This window comes from Stigmatopora nigra, chromosome 7 (genome assembly GCF_051989575.1).
Source record: "Stigmatopora nigra isolate UIUO_SnigA chromosome 7, RoL_Snig_1.1, whole genome shotgun sequence".
In the NCBI taxonomy this organism is placed as follows: Eukaryota; Metazoa; Chordata; class Actinopteri; order Syngnathiformes; family Syngnathidae; genus Stigmatopora; species Stigmatopora nigra.
Genome location: NC_135514.1, coordinates 10,132,645 through 10,147,878, shown reverse-complemented (window position 1 = coordinate 10,147,878; position 15,234 = coordinate 10,132,645). Strand labels below are relative to the sequence as shown.

The following is a 15,234-nucleotide window of genomic DNA, read 5'->3' as shown; positions in this document are numbered from 1 at the left end:
ACAGCTTGCAGATGAGTTGATCATTTGATTCAGGTGTTCTAGAGGAGAGTGGTATAGAAAACAGACTGGATAGGGGCTCTTGAGAACTGAACTTGGCCTCCCCTGCTCTACAGTATGGTATGGTTTCTGTATTATCTTGTATGTGCACCAGATCTAGCTTTATTTTTAACAAGGAAATTGGATCTTTACTGGCTAGCATTGGAAAATCTTCTGTAAATTGCCTACTTTTTAACACCGGAGGTGCAAAGGGAATTTAAAAAGACTCACCAAGAAGCATTATTTGCCAATGATTGTCTGACAGTGAGCCGTTGTGAGTTGTTCATTACAGATTTGACTAGAACAGTTGACATGACAGAGCAGACACTGTAGAGGCCTTATTAAATCTGTTAAATAAATTATCAAAATATTTATCAAAATAATTACAAATATGGAAACCCGACATCCCTTTCAGAATGCTATAGATTTATCTGATCTTGTGATTTTGCAGTCAAGCTTCTACACATTGGCAATTTCCATTTTAATGACACAATCATCCCATTACGCTTGACAGATAGGATTGCATCTGATACAGTATTTGTACTGACAACCAGGATTTTGTTCTTTGTTTTGGCTCGCATTGCCCTTTTCTCTCATGTGAGACTTTCGGTCGCCACGCATACTGGTATCGGCTATCAACTCACCTGTGTTTTATCGTTACGCTCTATTTGGATCAATTCCTTTTTCATAACAATGCAGGTAATCATTACAGGCATTCTGAGCAGGTGTTTTTTTATGGTGTTAGATAAAACATCCTTAAAATATTATCAAATGTTTTTGTTTCATTTTAAGTTGTGCATTTTAAACACGTACAGTCTAGCTTATTGGGTTATAGGAAATTATAACTAGACACTTTTACAGGTAGTACCACTTTAAATGCTTAGTAAATATGTTTTAGTATTTTAATGATAACTAAATAAATGATTGTGATACATAAATTGAAAAAAAATACATTGCAGTGATAGTACAACAAAGGATTTAATTTCCATTTGTTGTAAAGTGAACTAGTATCTAGTGAAAAGCTGAGTGCTAATATTGACATAGGATCTGACTAGTTAGCATCATGCGTCACTTGTCCTTTTGACTTAATCTTTTGATGCCATTTAATTCTTTATTTAGAAATAATTCTGGGTACATTGTTTTCATATTGTCATTATAAACAATAGAATCCCTATCCAGTTACACAATAATTTGTCTGCCCTCGCTAGAGTCACACTTGTCAACTTTGAAACATGGTAAAAAAATGTTATACAATGTAATACTTAATTATAAGAAAGCATTGTTTCTAATGTTAAAGCTTTCCACGACTATACACTTAGCAGTCACTTTAGGGACTCCTAAGCCAATATAGTACAGTCATTTCTAAATTGAGGTGCACTTTCCTAAAACTGAAAACGTCACAACAAACATATCGTAATCATACCTTGAATCACCTGCCTTGATTTTGCTCCCAAATTTGGTTGAGACACTTAAAAGAGAATTTGTCCCAGGGGTGTCAAATGGCCAGCAAAGACAATTCAGTGTTGTCTTAAAACAACGACTACTTGTCTTATTTACCTCGTGGTGAATTTTTCTGCCTGATATGACTTGTAGTCTGAAAATTGTAAGTTTTTTCTTGACATACATACACTTTTGCTTTAGTTGCAATGTGGTTAAAAGTAGAAGAAAGGTAAATAATGGTGGCTCTTGCAGCCTTCATTTTTTTTTGTTTGTAACCCTCAAAATAAAAAACCCTATGGAAAGTACAAGATATAATTCAATTTTTCATAATGTTTAACAAATGTAGTATTATGTTTTCCTTCTTGCCATGTCACATGGTCCCGTTGATGCAAGGTTTACCTGGTAGACACGCTTTTGAAAGTGTACATAAAGTCACTGTCGCAACCACAAACATGGCAAACAGGTGAGGGTGGACCAAGGTGGTTTCATTTCGGTATCAAATGCCGCAAAGCGGAAAAAACATTTGTAATCAAAAAGAATAAGATGCAGTAACTCTTCATTTTTTTTTACTTTGAATCAAAGCCGCAAAACAGGGCAAGATTATTCATATTTTTATTAAATGTCTCCCAAAGATCCTCAAGAGCAAAATGTATACAACTTTTATTAACCATACTTTCACCAACCGGTTTTCCGATTTTTTTTTTCATTAGTAAACACTAAAAAAATCAATGTTAGCAAAGCATACTTGTAGTTTTCCGAACATCAATTGGCTTCAAACACCATGATTTGTTACACAGCAAACCACTTGATGCTTATTCACTAACTGAAGGAATGTTGCCAAAGCTCAAAGGTCCTAATCTTAAGTTGAGTAGAAAGTGTCAAGAGTTTTCTCCTCTTCCCACAAGTACAGGATGGAAAGTTGTAGGACAGGTAGAAAAGTTTACAGTAAATGGACACTCCCGTGGCGCAGCTGCTGCAGGATCAGGGCAAAATAGGGCGTGGTGGTTTTGTGGTGGCAGTGCTGAGCATTTGCATCAACAGAAAGTTGCGCACAGCAAATATTTGCCATCAAGAACGCAAGTGTAAGCCGTCTTCTTTTTCACATTTGTAGAGGTTTAGCTCAGACGAGCCAAGAGATCACACCATGAAAGCTCCATTACTGTATATTGTCATCATATCGGTGTTATCCTACACAACAGGTAAGACTTGTACATGTTCCTTAATTCCAAGTATTTGAAGCTGTCCTGAAGACTGACTGTTCTCTGTCTGCAGATCATGTACGTGCTCAGGGCATAACTGCTTCGCAGAACCCAGTACCCGTTGGGAAGAATGTCACTCTTTACAGCGACCACCCAGTCAATACAGGAGTGTGGATTTTTAACAACAACATTGTGGCCTTTATTTTCCCTGAAAGAATAGTCATTACTGATGGCTTTACAGACATGGTGGTGTTCAATACCAGCACCTCATCGTTGACTGTGATTTCGGCCAAACTGGAAAATTCTGGGACGTATGCGCTCCAGGATATAAATTCAACCGCTTCCCAGTTAGAACTGTCAGTTCAAGGTAAGATAAATTGAATAATAGTTTAATGGCTCAGTGATTATCTGCCTGGACGGAATTGACCTTGTTGACGAGTGACCAATTTAGGATGTAGTTAACCAAGTTATTAAGTTAACAGGAAAAAAAAAACATTCAGGCCTTCTTGAATGGATTGTTTTGCTTGGTTGGTAGGTTGGTTAGTGGGATGGACGAATTTATCGAGCACAACTTGGGCTCCAGGTTCTAAGCAACCTTGAACAGGATACGCCATAGAAAATAGAGATTTCCGTGATGTGTGATGAGTTTAGTTATCTGTTAATATTATTCGCCCTCCTATACATTGTACTACAGATGTAAATTGCAATTTCAAATGGGCCATGAGACTTTCAGATAATATACATGGAATTGTAAAACAAAATCTTTCAATATTGATCATTTCCATCACAATAGCATCAATGCTATTGTGATGGATAGTTGGCACTGTTTCTTTTAAAGCCTTGTTTGATTATCACTTTTTGCAAATTTGGCAGGCATGTAAACAACACTAGTCTTTATTTGCAGTGAATCAAACAATTTGATTTTTACTTCGACTGGAGATTGCCATTAATTTTTCTAGCCTGATATCGAGTGATTTCTAGTGTGTTTGAAGCCATGTGGAAAAACTCATTCCGAGGGTATTTCTTCATCTGCATGTGCCAAAATCATCTCCTCAAATATGTGGTTCTATGCAAAGTGTTCTCTGGTCTTTAGGGTTACGATAAAAAGGCTCACCACAGTCGTGTGAAAAACATTATTTCATCATAGTTCTTGCACCAAAAAAAACAAACTGGAATGGTCTGACAAATATGGACTTCACTTAAATGAGTCAATTCAGTATTTATCTTTTTCTAAAATAGTGATGTCTGTACTTTAATACTGAGTACTCTTTACATTCTAAGTTGGAACTTCAAACAAATTTCATCCTTGTTTCCGTTATTTAAAGAAATAACATTGTTTTTCGTCTTTTCTCTACAGAGCCCATTTCAAATGTGGTCTTGACCGTAAACGGTACTAACTTGGTGGAATTTAATGACTCCGTGGTGCTCACCTGCGCAGCAGAAACAGGGACTTCCCTGCATTACACGTGGCTTAACAAAACAGCAGAGGTGATGTTCGGCGAATACGTCGAGCTTAGCGCTGACTCCTCCCAGCTCATCATCATGAAAGTGACTCGCTATGACGAGGGCCCGTTCAGGTGTAACGTGACCAATGGCATCAACCAAGAAATAAGCCCATCTGTACAATTCAACATCAGCTGTGAGTTTAAAGTATTCTCCTAGCACAGGCTGTAATCACCGCTTTATCAAGGCAATTGAAGATTTCCTAAGAAATAAGGGATTGACAGAGAAAAACTATCCTAAATCTATCAAAACCTACTTTGACATGCAAGCATTGACAAGTTAGGGTTAGTATTCTCTTGCAAAAGAATTGTCTTCTCATTAGTGCAGCAAAGAGAATGGAAAGAGAGCTTTGCTGCCATCTTGAGCCAGCCATCTAAGGCAAATATTTTTGTGGTAATTTTCGGACTATCATAGTTAGTGATTTGCATTGTGACCATTTCTCTCATGTCTCCAGATGGACCCACAAATGCTGCTGTATCAGTTATTCCCATGCTGGAAACCCACACAACAGGCTCAAACATAACCCTGTTGTGCTCAGCTGAGTCCAAGCCCATGTCAACAATCCAATGGATGGTGGATGGGATGAATCTCGACCACACTGGGGAACAGCTTAGCCTGACATTGGTCGCAGAGAGCGACTCAGGAGAGTACCAATGTCTCCTGTACAACTCTGTGACATCTAGGTTAAGCAGTGCCAGAAAAATAATCCGAATCATGGGTAAGGTTATGGAGAAAATAGATCTCAAATGTCTCGTCAGTTTGACGGGAGTGCCTGCACAACCCGCCTCGTAATGCTTTTATCCAAAACAAACTTGATGGTTTCATATGGGCTTACACAGGCTTAGTTTCATGCTAGGGAAGAGGTAGCACCTATACTTTTCGAGAACGAAACTAATGATGTAAAATATCTTTGCGGCAATGTTTTGCAATAAACAATCTATCCCGCAGCGCCAATATCAGCCGTGATGGTGAATGACATGGGCAGATATGCCGTGGCTGATGAGCCCTTCACCCTTAAGTGCCATGTGACCGGAGAAGCAGAAACCATAGAGTGGTGGATGAACAATGTCCCGGTGTCTGCTGACAACAGGACAATCTTTGATGCGGGAAACCAGACACTAACATTCCACCCCGCACATCTCGACGATGTTGGCCAGTATATGTGCCGGGCTTCCAATGCTGTGAGCAACATGACCAGTAGTACATACACTCTGGAAGTTTTCTGTAAGTTAAAGCAGGTGACACTTAAAATGCACAGATGAGAAGTGTGTTTTAGTTTGAAATCAATGATAGCGTGACTATTCTATTGGAACTCATTTGGTTTCGAACATTGCCAAACAAGAGAGATATCATACTAGCATACTTATTTTTAGTATGGTAGATACCAGATAAAGGCTCAAAAGCTATTCCACAGAAGAGACATAAGAGAGGAACATTAAAGTTGTTGAACTGAGTAATCTCGTAAAAATAAATAAACATAACTGTATAGTTAATGTAACCCATGTATTGCATGTTTCCAAAGTTGGCCCGGAGACCCCTGTTATCACAGCACCACCTATGGCCCTGACTGGAAGCCAAGTGCTCCTCAATTGTTCCAGCAGATCTAATCCTCCGAGTACATACATCTGGAGCTTTATGGATATGGAGGTGGCCTTCACAGCAGAATACCTGGCAGGACCGTTGACATTGAACATGAGTGGCATGTACACCTGCAAGGCCTTCAACAACATAACTCGGAGAAACAGCAGCATGTATCACATGCTTGCTGTCTTTGGTAAATGGAGGAACTTTTTATTTTGGGCTGTACTTCCTCAGATTACAACCCGATAGACTTGAATTATTTTCTAAGAAGCACTGTATTGGAATACCCTAATATAATAAAACAGCTAGCCACTGTAAAGGGCTAAATGAAAAGGAATATGAAAACATTGTGGATGTTAACATTTACTTTCCGATGGTCTCCTTACTTGTTTACAGCACCAGTAACTATGGCATATGTAATGGAGCCAGCTGTTCATCCTATCCTGAACAGCACGTTTAACCTTACCTGCGACACTGAGGGAAGCGTTGAGTACATCACCTGGAGGCACCATGGAGCTCTGCTGTATACAAACGGAACCAGGGGACTTATCATGAACAATGCTACCCTCACTTTTGAACCTTTGATGCACTCTGACAACGGAGTTTACTCATGTGAAGCTTCCAACCCTCTCAGTAGTTTGACCAGTGAAAATTACACCCTCAATGTCATATGTGAGCCTTTTTTTAAACTTGCTGTAGAAGGACAGACTAAAATAGAGCTAATTTATCCATGCTCTGTCTTGATAGACTACCAAATAAATGTCTGGTTTATCAACTCTGTTTTATGACAAATGGTGAGACAGGTGTATCAACACTCTAATTAATCAAATTGTGATTTATGTTTTAGATGGACCTGGAGTGCCATATGTGACGTTGCCTCTTGAAGCACTGGAAGGAACCAGCATCCAACTCAACTGCAGTGCCATGTCTTACCCCCACAGCCAGTATACTTGGCTTTTCAATGACACACCTGTAGCCAACACCTCAGTGTATCAAACAGCTGCTCTTAGCCAAAACATGAGCGGGACATACACCTGCAAGGCACGCAACAACATCACGGGTGAAAATAGCTCGGCCAATACCACACTGACTGTTATCGGTGAGACCATGTGAACATCTTCACATTTTACTGGGGTATTCAATAGTCTGGCAATGTTTTACTTTTAGTCCCTACATGTGAAAAAAGGTAGTTTATATGATCGTCTTCCACCTCAAAAAACAGACTATTTCTCTTTTTCACCCCAGAGAAAATCAAATATGTACACATTGAGATTCCCCAACATCCTCCGGTGGAAGGATATAACTTCACGATGATTTGTAACGTGTCCAGGCCTGTTGACCAAGTGTTATGGATGAAAAATGGAGAGCTTTTAGTCGGAGATGACAGGGTCATGATGTCCATGGATAACCTGACCGTCACCTTCACTGAGCTGCACCGGAATGATTCTGGACAGTACCATTGCTGGGCTTTTAGTTCCGTTCAAAATATCTCAAGCCCTCCTCACTTATTCATTGTCAACTGTGAGTTTGAAATGAATATTAGTGGAAAATCTTGAAAGGCACTTGCCAATTATTCTCACTGTGTACCAACTGTTTTTCTATCATTGCAGTTGGACCAGATACACCGATGGTTTACGGTCCATCAATTGCTTCTAAGGGACAATCAGTAAACTTCACCTGTTCTGCCCTGTCACAGCCTGACAGCCACCTGAGTTGGTGGCACAACATGACCCTTGTTGCTAACAGTTCAGTGTTTTTAATCGACTCCGTGATGCTAAACATGAGTGGAACTTACACTTGCAAAGCCCAAAATCATGTGACAGGCAAGAACAGCAGCAGTTCCCTGACGCTGCTGGTCATTGGTAAGAATCCTAGATGTGTACATGCTTTCTATCTATAGTAGAGCAATTTAGTTCTCAGAAGCTGGAATCAACATTTAATGTAGTTTTTAAATGTGTTCTTATTTTTAGAGGGCATTGATTCAGTGACAGTGGAAAACGACACTATTCCAATTGATGGACACAACTTCACGCTCACCTGTGAGGTGGACGGCCATTACACGTCCATCCAGTGGAAGAAGGACGGTGTTGCTCTCACAGTAAACGAGTCTGCAACCAATCACTCTCATTACTATATACATGGGAATATGCTTCATTTCGCACCATTGAAGCGCTACCACGACGGAATGTATATGTGCGTCGCCAGCAATTTGATTGGTCAATACAAGAGCCCCTGGTACGAGCTCCTGGTTAACTGTAAGTACTGAGGAAATTGACTGGTATCAACAATTAGGTTTTGTCGTTTCAATTAAAATAGACATTGTGCTTTTCTAGATGGGCCAATCAGCGTGACTATCAACGGGCCGGATTTGTCTGCGGTATTATTCACAGTTTCCATCGAGTGTGTCGCTGATTCACGACCAGAAAGCGAGTACCAGTGGTTTCTAAATGACATAGAGATATCGGACATAGCTTCCAGCAATGTCATTGAAATACCGCTGTTGAATTCCAACTACACATGTAAGGCTACGAACAGAGTGACTAATATCAGCATGTCCACGACCAGGTCTATTAGTAAGTATGAATGCATGACATTCCTTTCAATAGTATCATAATGATACAATTAAATGAATTCCTTTAAACTCATCCAAACATTTTTTTTAAATCTTTCAGGTGCTGCTTCTGGCCTCCATTACCCTTCCCAAAAAATCCTTGTGATTGTAAGTGTCTTCATCATGTCTGTACCAGTTTTCTTTCACTGAATGGGGCGTAATTAGCCCTAGTTTTGCATTCTGACAAAAAATAAGTACAGAACAGAAGGTAAGCAATAATCTTTTTTTTTTTTTTTGCTTGAAAAGGCGGAAATGCAGATTGCCGATTTAAACAATCTGATTGTCTTAATTGTACATTTTTAATAGCTGTGTGTTGTGATTTTTGCTGTTTTTGCACTGAAACACTTTTAAAGTGCCTAGATTATTTCACTTGCTAACAATCACCTATTGCACTTATGTCCTGTGAGATCAAATTGTGAGGAAGATGTCTGAATTCTTTTTTTGGCTGATTTTTTTTTTTTGTATTTATTTCGTAATCAATAAAACTTGTAAGATTGTTGGATCCTTGTGCAGTGTTATATTGGAATAAAATAACGATATTGATGCATTTAGTTTCTTGCGATTTAAATATTTAAAATGAAGTGGAGATAACAGTAATCACGCAAAAAATACACGACACACTAAAAGTGCACTGTTGCTTTTCTTTAATGCATTTTCTCATCTTGAACTGCTCAAAATGTGAAGCAATGGAATGGTACTTGGAATGGCTATATTCAAGCTGGGTCTTGCATTGTAAGACTTATACAACATACACATTTGTGATGGAATGGGCTCATCTGTTGCTTTTAAATACAATAGCTGAAGCAAAAAAAAGGGTTTAAAGGACAATGATGGCTTCATATATGGCATAATATATGGAGAGTGAATATGGGAATGGAAGCTTAATTGAAGCGGGAGCTTAGCCTCTCTTTCTAGTGTGTCACATTTATTTAACTAAGCGTTTTGTTCCCACTACCTGTAACAGTGAGCATTTCATCCATGGACACATCGTAACCAATTCGATTCATCATTCTTACTAAGCTAGCCGAGTGTGAAGGACTGGTGTGAGTGGTGTGTTTTGGTCAGTTCTCAGCAGACCTTTCTAGCATGGACTTGAGGTGAGCGTGTAAAGGCTCGCACACAACCTGGTAGGCCTGCGGGGTCAGGTGAAGGTAGTCGTACATATCCTGGTGGGAGATGCTGCCGTTGGAGTGCACGAAACCCGGGTCAACGTTGAGAAAGGAAGCGTGAGGAAGGCCGCTGACGGCTTCCCGCACCAACCGGTTGACCTCAGTGTTACGCTCCCGCAGCGGGTTGGGGGATTTACCTCTCGGAAGGAGTCCCTGCAAAGAAGAGTGGTGAGGAACTTCATGGATACACCCGCACATTCTGTGAAAAACTTACTGATAAGGCAAAACATATTGAAATTTGTTTCTTAAAGCATGCAAATACTGCTGATGCTGCTGTCAATACTTAACGACAAGAAAATGGTGATTTACAACTTAGCAAAATACCACACCACTAAACAACTGGGAGCCACATCTCTCAATTGTTTAGTGGTGTGAGTTTTCACTACAGAACTTATAAGGAACGATTCAAATTGTAAAAAGATGTGTAGAGTACTTACGAGTACGAGTGTGTGAGCATGGGGCAGCTTATTCTTGATCACTTGGACGATTTCCATGATTCCCCCGCTAATTTGCTTGGCAGTATGTCCTCGATTTTGGGTCCCCACCCAAAGAACGACAATCTGATCAACAAAAGCGAGATGTAAGTGCGTCGCTATACTGAAAATGGACTAAATCTAAAGATTACCTTCGGGCTGATGTGATCCAGTTCACCATTTGACAGTCTCCAGAGCACATTCTGCGTGGCGTCGCTGCCCACCCCGAAATTGAGGGCATGGAGTGGAGAGAAGAGTTGCCGCCACACCTGAGACAAATGTGGAAGAAAATTAAGCCTTACAAGAACAAGTTTGAAATAGAGAAAAATGATACGATGCGATTTTTCTTACACCAAACTGATGCATGAGCTGCACCAGAAAGTCACCAACAAAGAGGACCTCAGGTTCTTTATCTTTGCTGTCGGACAGGAAACGGTTGTGCTGCACACATGCCAATAGTTACTCTTTTATATCTTGGTATAAAGTCAACAGTTGCTATTTTCTTTTACATGTATGATTCCCCATAAGTGTGACAATTCCCAGTAAAAGTGTAACTGAAATACTCAAGACCTTGTCCAAAAAAACATTGGAAAATGCCTCTTACTGGCTGACTGAAGGTAAGTGAAAAACAGTGAGGTAACCACTTGCACCGCCAAAAGACCCAAATGTTCAGGGTATCCCTTGCCTCTGGCCCGAAGTCAGCTAGGATATGCTCCAGCACCCCCCGCGACCCTATTGAGGTTTTAAGAGCATCCATTTCAATGGCAGAGTAACTGTCCATTTTCCTGACAATATACACAGCATGGTCGTCTGGTCTCTGCGTGCCCTACGGCTGACTGTGATCATACTAGGGTGTCGTCTGCCTTTCGCTCAAAGTCGCCTGGGATAGGGTCCAGCACCCCTTGCAAACCTTACGAGGATGCATGGTATGAAACATGAATATATATTCACCATCGACATCCATCGTCCGTCTCCCTGGGTGTCCTCGCAGGCGGTGGGTGTGGCGGCCGGGTTCCGCTCGTCGGCGCTCATGACTCGGCCTCGTTTAGTGTTCCAAAACTGGCATGTATAACTTCGGATCTTTCTATTTCAACAAAATAAACCAAAGATATGAATGATGCAAACCCTAACAATAGTTGGACAGTAGCTTAAGACGCCATTGAAAATTAGATAGCACAAGTGGCTAGCACGAATGATTATATTTTAAATGGGACGCAAATCCTTTACACCTTAGTCGTTAACAAATGCATATTTCTTTGGTGTCCGTCTGTGTTACCAAAAAAATCACATTAGATTACATACATGTTGAAAATAGGCAATTAAATAGTCCAAAATCCGGTCATCCTCTCCCAAAAATCGGTTTCAGGAAGCGAGTTTTTCACAGGGACGGCTCATCCTTTTAGGGGTAACACACGAATTCGTTTTCATTTCATTTAACGCTTTTTGTGCATAATTTTACAACCAAACTTTAGTATTACTTTTTTATGAATAAATTGATGTAATTATTGGTATTCAACCAGTTTGAGTGAGGAATTAGAGGCAAAAAATGACGATGATTGCGACTCTTCTCCCCGTAATAGTGTGTAAATGGACTGCTCTAACCTCGTTAAGGCATTGAGGGTATTACTGCTGCGTTCAGCGTTGCCAGATCGGGAGATTGGGCGAATCCATTGGGGTGTTTGATTACATTTGGGCTTTATCCACTTTAATAAAAAAATGAAATAATGTTTTTTTAAGGAATACATAAATTCACGTTTTTTATATATTTATATTTGTGATGTCCAAATTGATAACATAATTGAATGTCAAATGAATGAGGTCAAGTAGAAGAGGGGAAAAACTTAATTCGTTCACGAAAAGGTTAATTATTGTTTATTGAACTGAAAACAATACTTTCGTTACAAACTTTCATAGGCAAACGACATCTCCCGTTATGCATTCTTGGCCAAACAACAATGATTCCTCTACAATGTGTCTACCAGCTTGTTTATTTGTTTCTTGTTATAATATCAAAACATAGACTGACGTCATAGTTGTCATTTCGTCTAGTTTTTGTTGAACTGAGCAGGTTTCGTGCGGTGGTTGGGTTTGAGACTGGCTATTCCATCTGGCAACCCTGGATGCGGTCTTCCATCCGCCGTTTCTAACGTTTGAAACACGCCACGATGTCAGAGAATCTTGGTAGTTAAACTGTAAATATATGTTTTCTTTAGTTTCACCCAACCGATTTCATTAGAATCAAATACAGTCGTTTCAAGTTTATTGTAGCAACTTGGGATTTGACGCAGAAACTTCATTCATGTGTGTCTTGTGAGGAAAAGTGCACCTGTGTTGGCCTTCTCGCGTGGTCATCCGTCTCCTGGTTTGTCTGCTGACTCCCAATAGATGGCGACCTCGCCAATCTGTAAGTATACGTACGGTTACTTTCGGTAGATTTACCGTTACACTCAAGAAAAACCTCAGATTTGTATCATCATCTATCTATACATGTTATCCATTTTTTCATTGGCATACAACATCATTATGTTGTGCTCCTCCAATTGTTTTGTGCAGAATATATTGTAACAGGAAAATCATGAGGATGATTGCAATTTAACAGAAATGTAAATCACAATTCAAATACGTTCATTTTAGTATTTGTTTTTTATTAAAAACTTTAAATCTTTTTGGTTAGCAGTAGAGCAAACCTGGCCTCTTTTGGAAATTTGCCAAAGTTTAAAATGGTTAGAACTAAACCAGCAATGATTGATTTGACCAATAAGACTTGTGCAGTTGTAAACAGCTCTGATAAAACTAAAGTGTTCTTTTGAATTCTGTTTTTCTTTCCCAGCAAAGAGCAGAATGCGAAAAACGGCAGAGGTCGGAACCAGTTGCACCTGCAAATGCCAGCTGGAAAGCAGCACAAACAAAACGAAACGACTGAAGTCGCGAAAAGAGCGGAGTCACAAAAGAAGTGGAGGCAAGGACGCCTGCAGGGTCAACTCGCAACAACCCCGCTGCTGCCTTCAGGGCAACCTGGATATGGGACACCTGCACAATTGCAGCCAAAACACCTCAAGTAGGGACCTCGTTTCACAGCCTTCCCTACCTCTAGCGCTCGCTCCCACACAGGAAGCCAGCGTCATCACGGCGTCCCGTCTCATTAACCACCGTGGGCTCTTCAACCATAAGGTGAAGTCCCTCAACATCCAGCGACTGTTACTGGATAAGAAGGAGCAAACGCCCAAGGAAAAAAAGACATGGTCTCCCATTTTCAGTGACCCCAGTGGACCACATGAAGAACCTAATGCCATAGAGGCCACTGAGGTAAGCAAGGAGTCAAGTCAGACATCAGTCGTTATGCCAGACCAGAAAGAAAAAGAGAAATATTTTCCTACAAGCTCTGATGAAAGCCCGGTTGTGAAGAAGAAAAAAACACATCCAAGTCCAAACCTACCCTCTTCTGTAGAGCGTTCGCCTCAGAGAAAGAAGCTCTCTAAATCGCGAAGACCACCCAGCCTGGTTCGTCGGCAGCCCCTTTCTGTGGAAACCAGGGTTGACAGTCAACCCCAAAAACATGACGTTTCCCCAAAGTCCATCAGAGCGGTGGCGCAGAGCCTGTGCAATGCCTTGCGCTTTCCTTTACTAAGGCAACGGGACCTGGTAGAGGAGAGCAGGGCGGTGCTACTGCGAGCCCTGCGTAAGGCACATGGCCATCGACTGCAAGAGAATCTCAAACACCTGAACTCGGGCACCGGCCACCAGTCTCAACCCAGGAAAGAGGTCAGAAAGTCAAAGGCCAAGGAGAAGATCAGGGAACAAAAGCCAGGTAGGCGTTTAAGACCTATAATCTTGAATATCAAGTGGATTATGGGCACATTGGTGTGTAGATTTTTTTTTTTTTCAAATCAACCACTTCACTTAAATTGTCCAGTTTTGAAGGGTGGGGGTCAACTGAAGTCCTTAAACTTCAAATTTAAGTGGAGTACTTTGAGCTCAATATATCTTATAACCTGGATATATCCTCAGTTTAGATAAACCTATCATAAATTACTTCAAGTAGATTTCAGACTGGGGAACAATGGCAGCGGAACGTGCAGAAAAGTAAGCTATATTCTCTGCTTGACTCCCCTGTTGTTAGAATGCACTTTTGAAAACATTAGGAGCTAAGGCTATGATAAGTTCACACAACTAATTTCAAATTCCCTTTTGTTAGATATGTTAGTATTGCTCACAAATTTGATTATGCAAATTAAATCCATTATTTTTTTTAATCAAGTTAACAATGTTGTGAATATATATTTATATAAATAAATGTGTTTTCAGCACCTGTCCACTCTGGACATGCCTTCAATTTCGAAAGTGAGCCCTATCCCGTTTTCGAAAAGAAAAGAAAAGAAACAAAGCACTTTCCCTGGGATCTCAGTCCACCGCCACAGCAGAGCTCCAGCCAGGTAAGCTTGGTTAACTTTTTTTTTTTTATGTATCCATTTTTGTTAACTGCTTTCAACGCATTCCACCTCACCATGTTTACTATGTAGACAGCCACTTGGCCAGTCAGCCACATGGACACTTCAACAGGCCTCTTGAAGGACATATTTAGGCTTCGCGCCTCACCTGAGTTCAATATAGACTTGGGCCCTTCCCCTGTGGCCACTCACCAGATGTTCATGCCATCTCAGGAACCCCAAGCACACTTCTTTGGTGAGAACCATGCCACATTTGATCCCTTCAGGGACTACAATACGCAACAGAGGGAGAGTCGATCGCAACCAAGCTACATGCGGCTCAGTCCCCGCCCAGAGCTGAGAGGCCAATATTCACCTGCGCACCACATTCCCCTCAAGAATGATGCTTTTTTACAAAGGTACTCCTCCAACTCAACCTACTCCACTCATGCTTTAACCTCCCCCCACACCCACCATTACATGCAACCTCACATTGTCGAGAGCCCGTCACCTTTATTCACATCTTTGGCAAGACCCAAACGCTGGCCCTTTTCCCCCAGGAAACTGTAGTAAAAAAATCATTTGCCTCATTTTTTCTTTACATCTTCTGTGCTAATTTTGCTTTCTTGTAAACACTATTAGTAGGTCATTGCATAGCTATCCTAGATGTGAATTAAAGTGCGCTGTTTGAAATAAAAACCATCACAATTAAGCCACAAAAAGCAAGAAAAAGTCCATTCCAACTTCAAATTGCTGCTCAGGTGACATCAAATAAAGTAGTGCCTTGGGATGCAA

General features: G+C 40.6%; 3 protein-coding genes across 4 annotated transcripts; 2 read left to right on the top strand and 1 right to left on the bottom strand.

The window, feature by feature from the left end:
• Positions 1–56: 56 nt before the first annotated feature.
• Positions 57–8,872, top strand: LOC144199879 (sialoadhesin-like). Its single transcript, XM_077721762.1, has 14 exons — positions 57–117; positions 2,588–2,675; positions 2,749–3,042; positions 4,033–4,314; positions 4,633–4,896; positions 5,127–5,402; positions 5,701–5,952; positions 6,156–6,431; positions 6,607–6,858; positions 7,005–7,280; positions 7,370–7,621; positions 7,730–8,014; positions 8,093–8,332; positions 8,432–8,872. The coding sequence occupies exons 1-14, from the start codon at positions 115–117 to the stop codon at positions 8,518–8,520; spliced, it is 3,129 nt and encodes a 1,042-aa protein (XP_077577888.1). The 5' UTR covers positions 57–114; the 3' UTR covers positions 8,521–8,872.
• A 127-nt stretch (positions 8,873–8,999) lies between these two features.
• Positions 9,000–11,424, bottom strand: pafah1b3 (platelet-activating factor acetylhydrolase, isoform Ib, gamma subunit). Its single transcript, XM_077721769.1, has 6 exons — positions 11,315–11,424; positions 10,964–11,096; positions 10,364–10,453; positions 10,165–10,281; positions 9,977–10,099; positions 9,000–9,692 (listed from the first exon to the last, which is right to left on the bottom strand). The coding sequence occupies exons 2-6, from the start codon at positions 11,042–11,044 to the stop codon at positions 9,432–9,434; spliced, it is 672 nt and encodes a 223-aa protein (XP_077577895.1). The 5' UTR covers positions 11,045–11,096; positions 11,315–11,424; the 3' UTR covers positions 9,000–9,431.
• A 13-nt stretch (positions 11,425–11,437) lies between these two features.
• On the top strand, positions 11,438–15,234 carry prr19 (proline rich 19). 2 transcript variants are annotated; one of them, XM_077721766.1, is made up of 4 exons: positions 11,438–12,416; positions 12,843–13,820; positions 14,318–14,445; positions 14,533–15,234. In XM_077721766.1, exons 1-4 carry the CDS (start codon positions 12,398–12,400, stop codon positions 15,007–15,009), a joined length of 1,602 nt encoding a protein of 533 aa, XP_077577892.1. In that variant the 5' UTR covers positions 11,438–12,397; the 3' UTR covers positions 15,010–15,234. The 2 variants fall into 2 exon arrangements, with proteins under 2 accessions (XP_077577892.1, XP_077577893.1); XM_077721767.1 differs by having other exon boundaries at positions 14,727–14,984.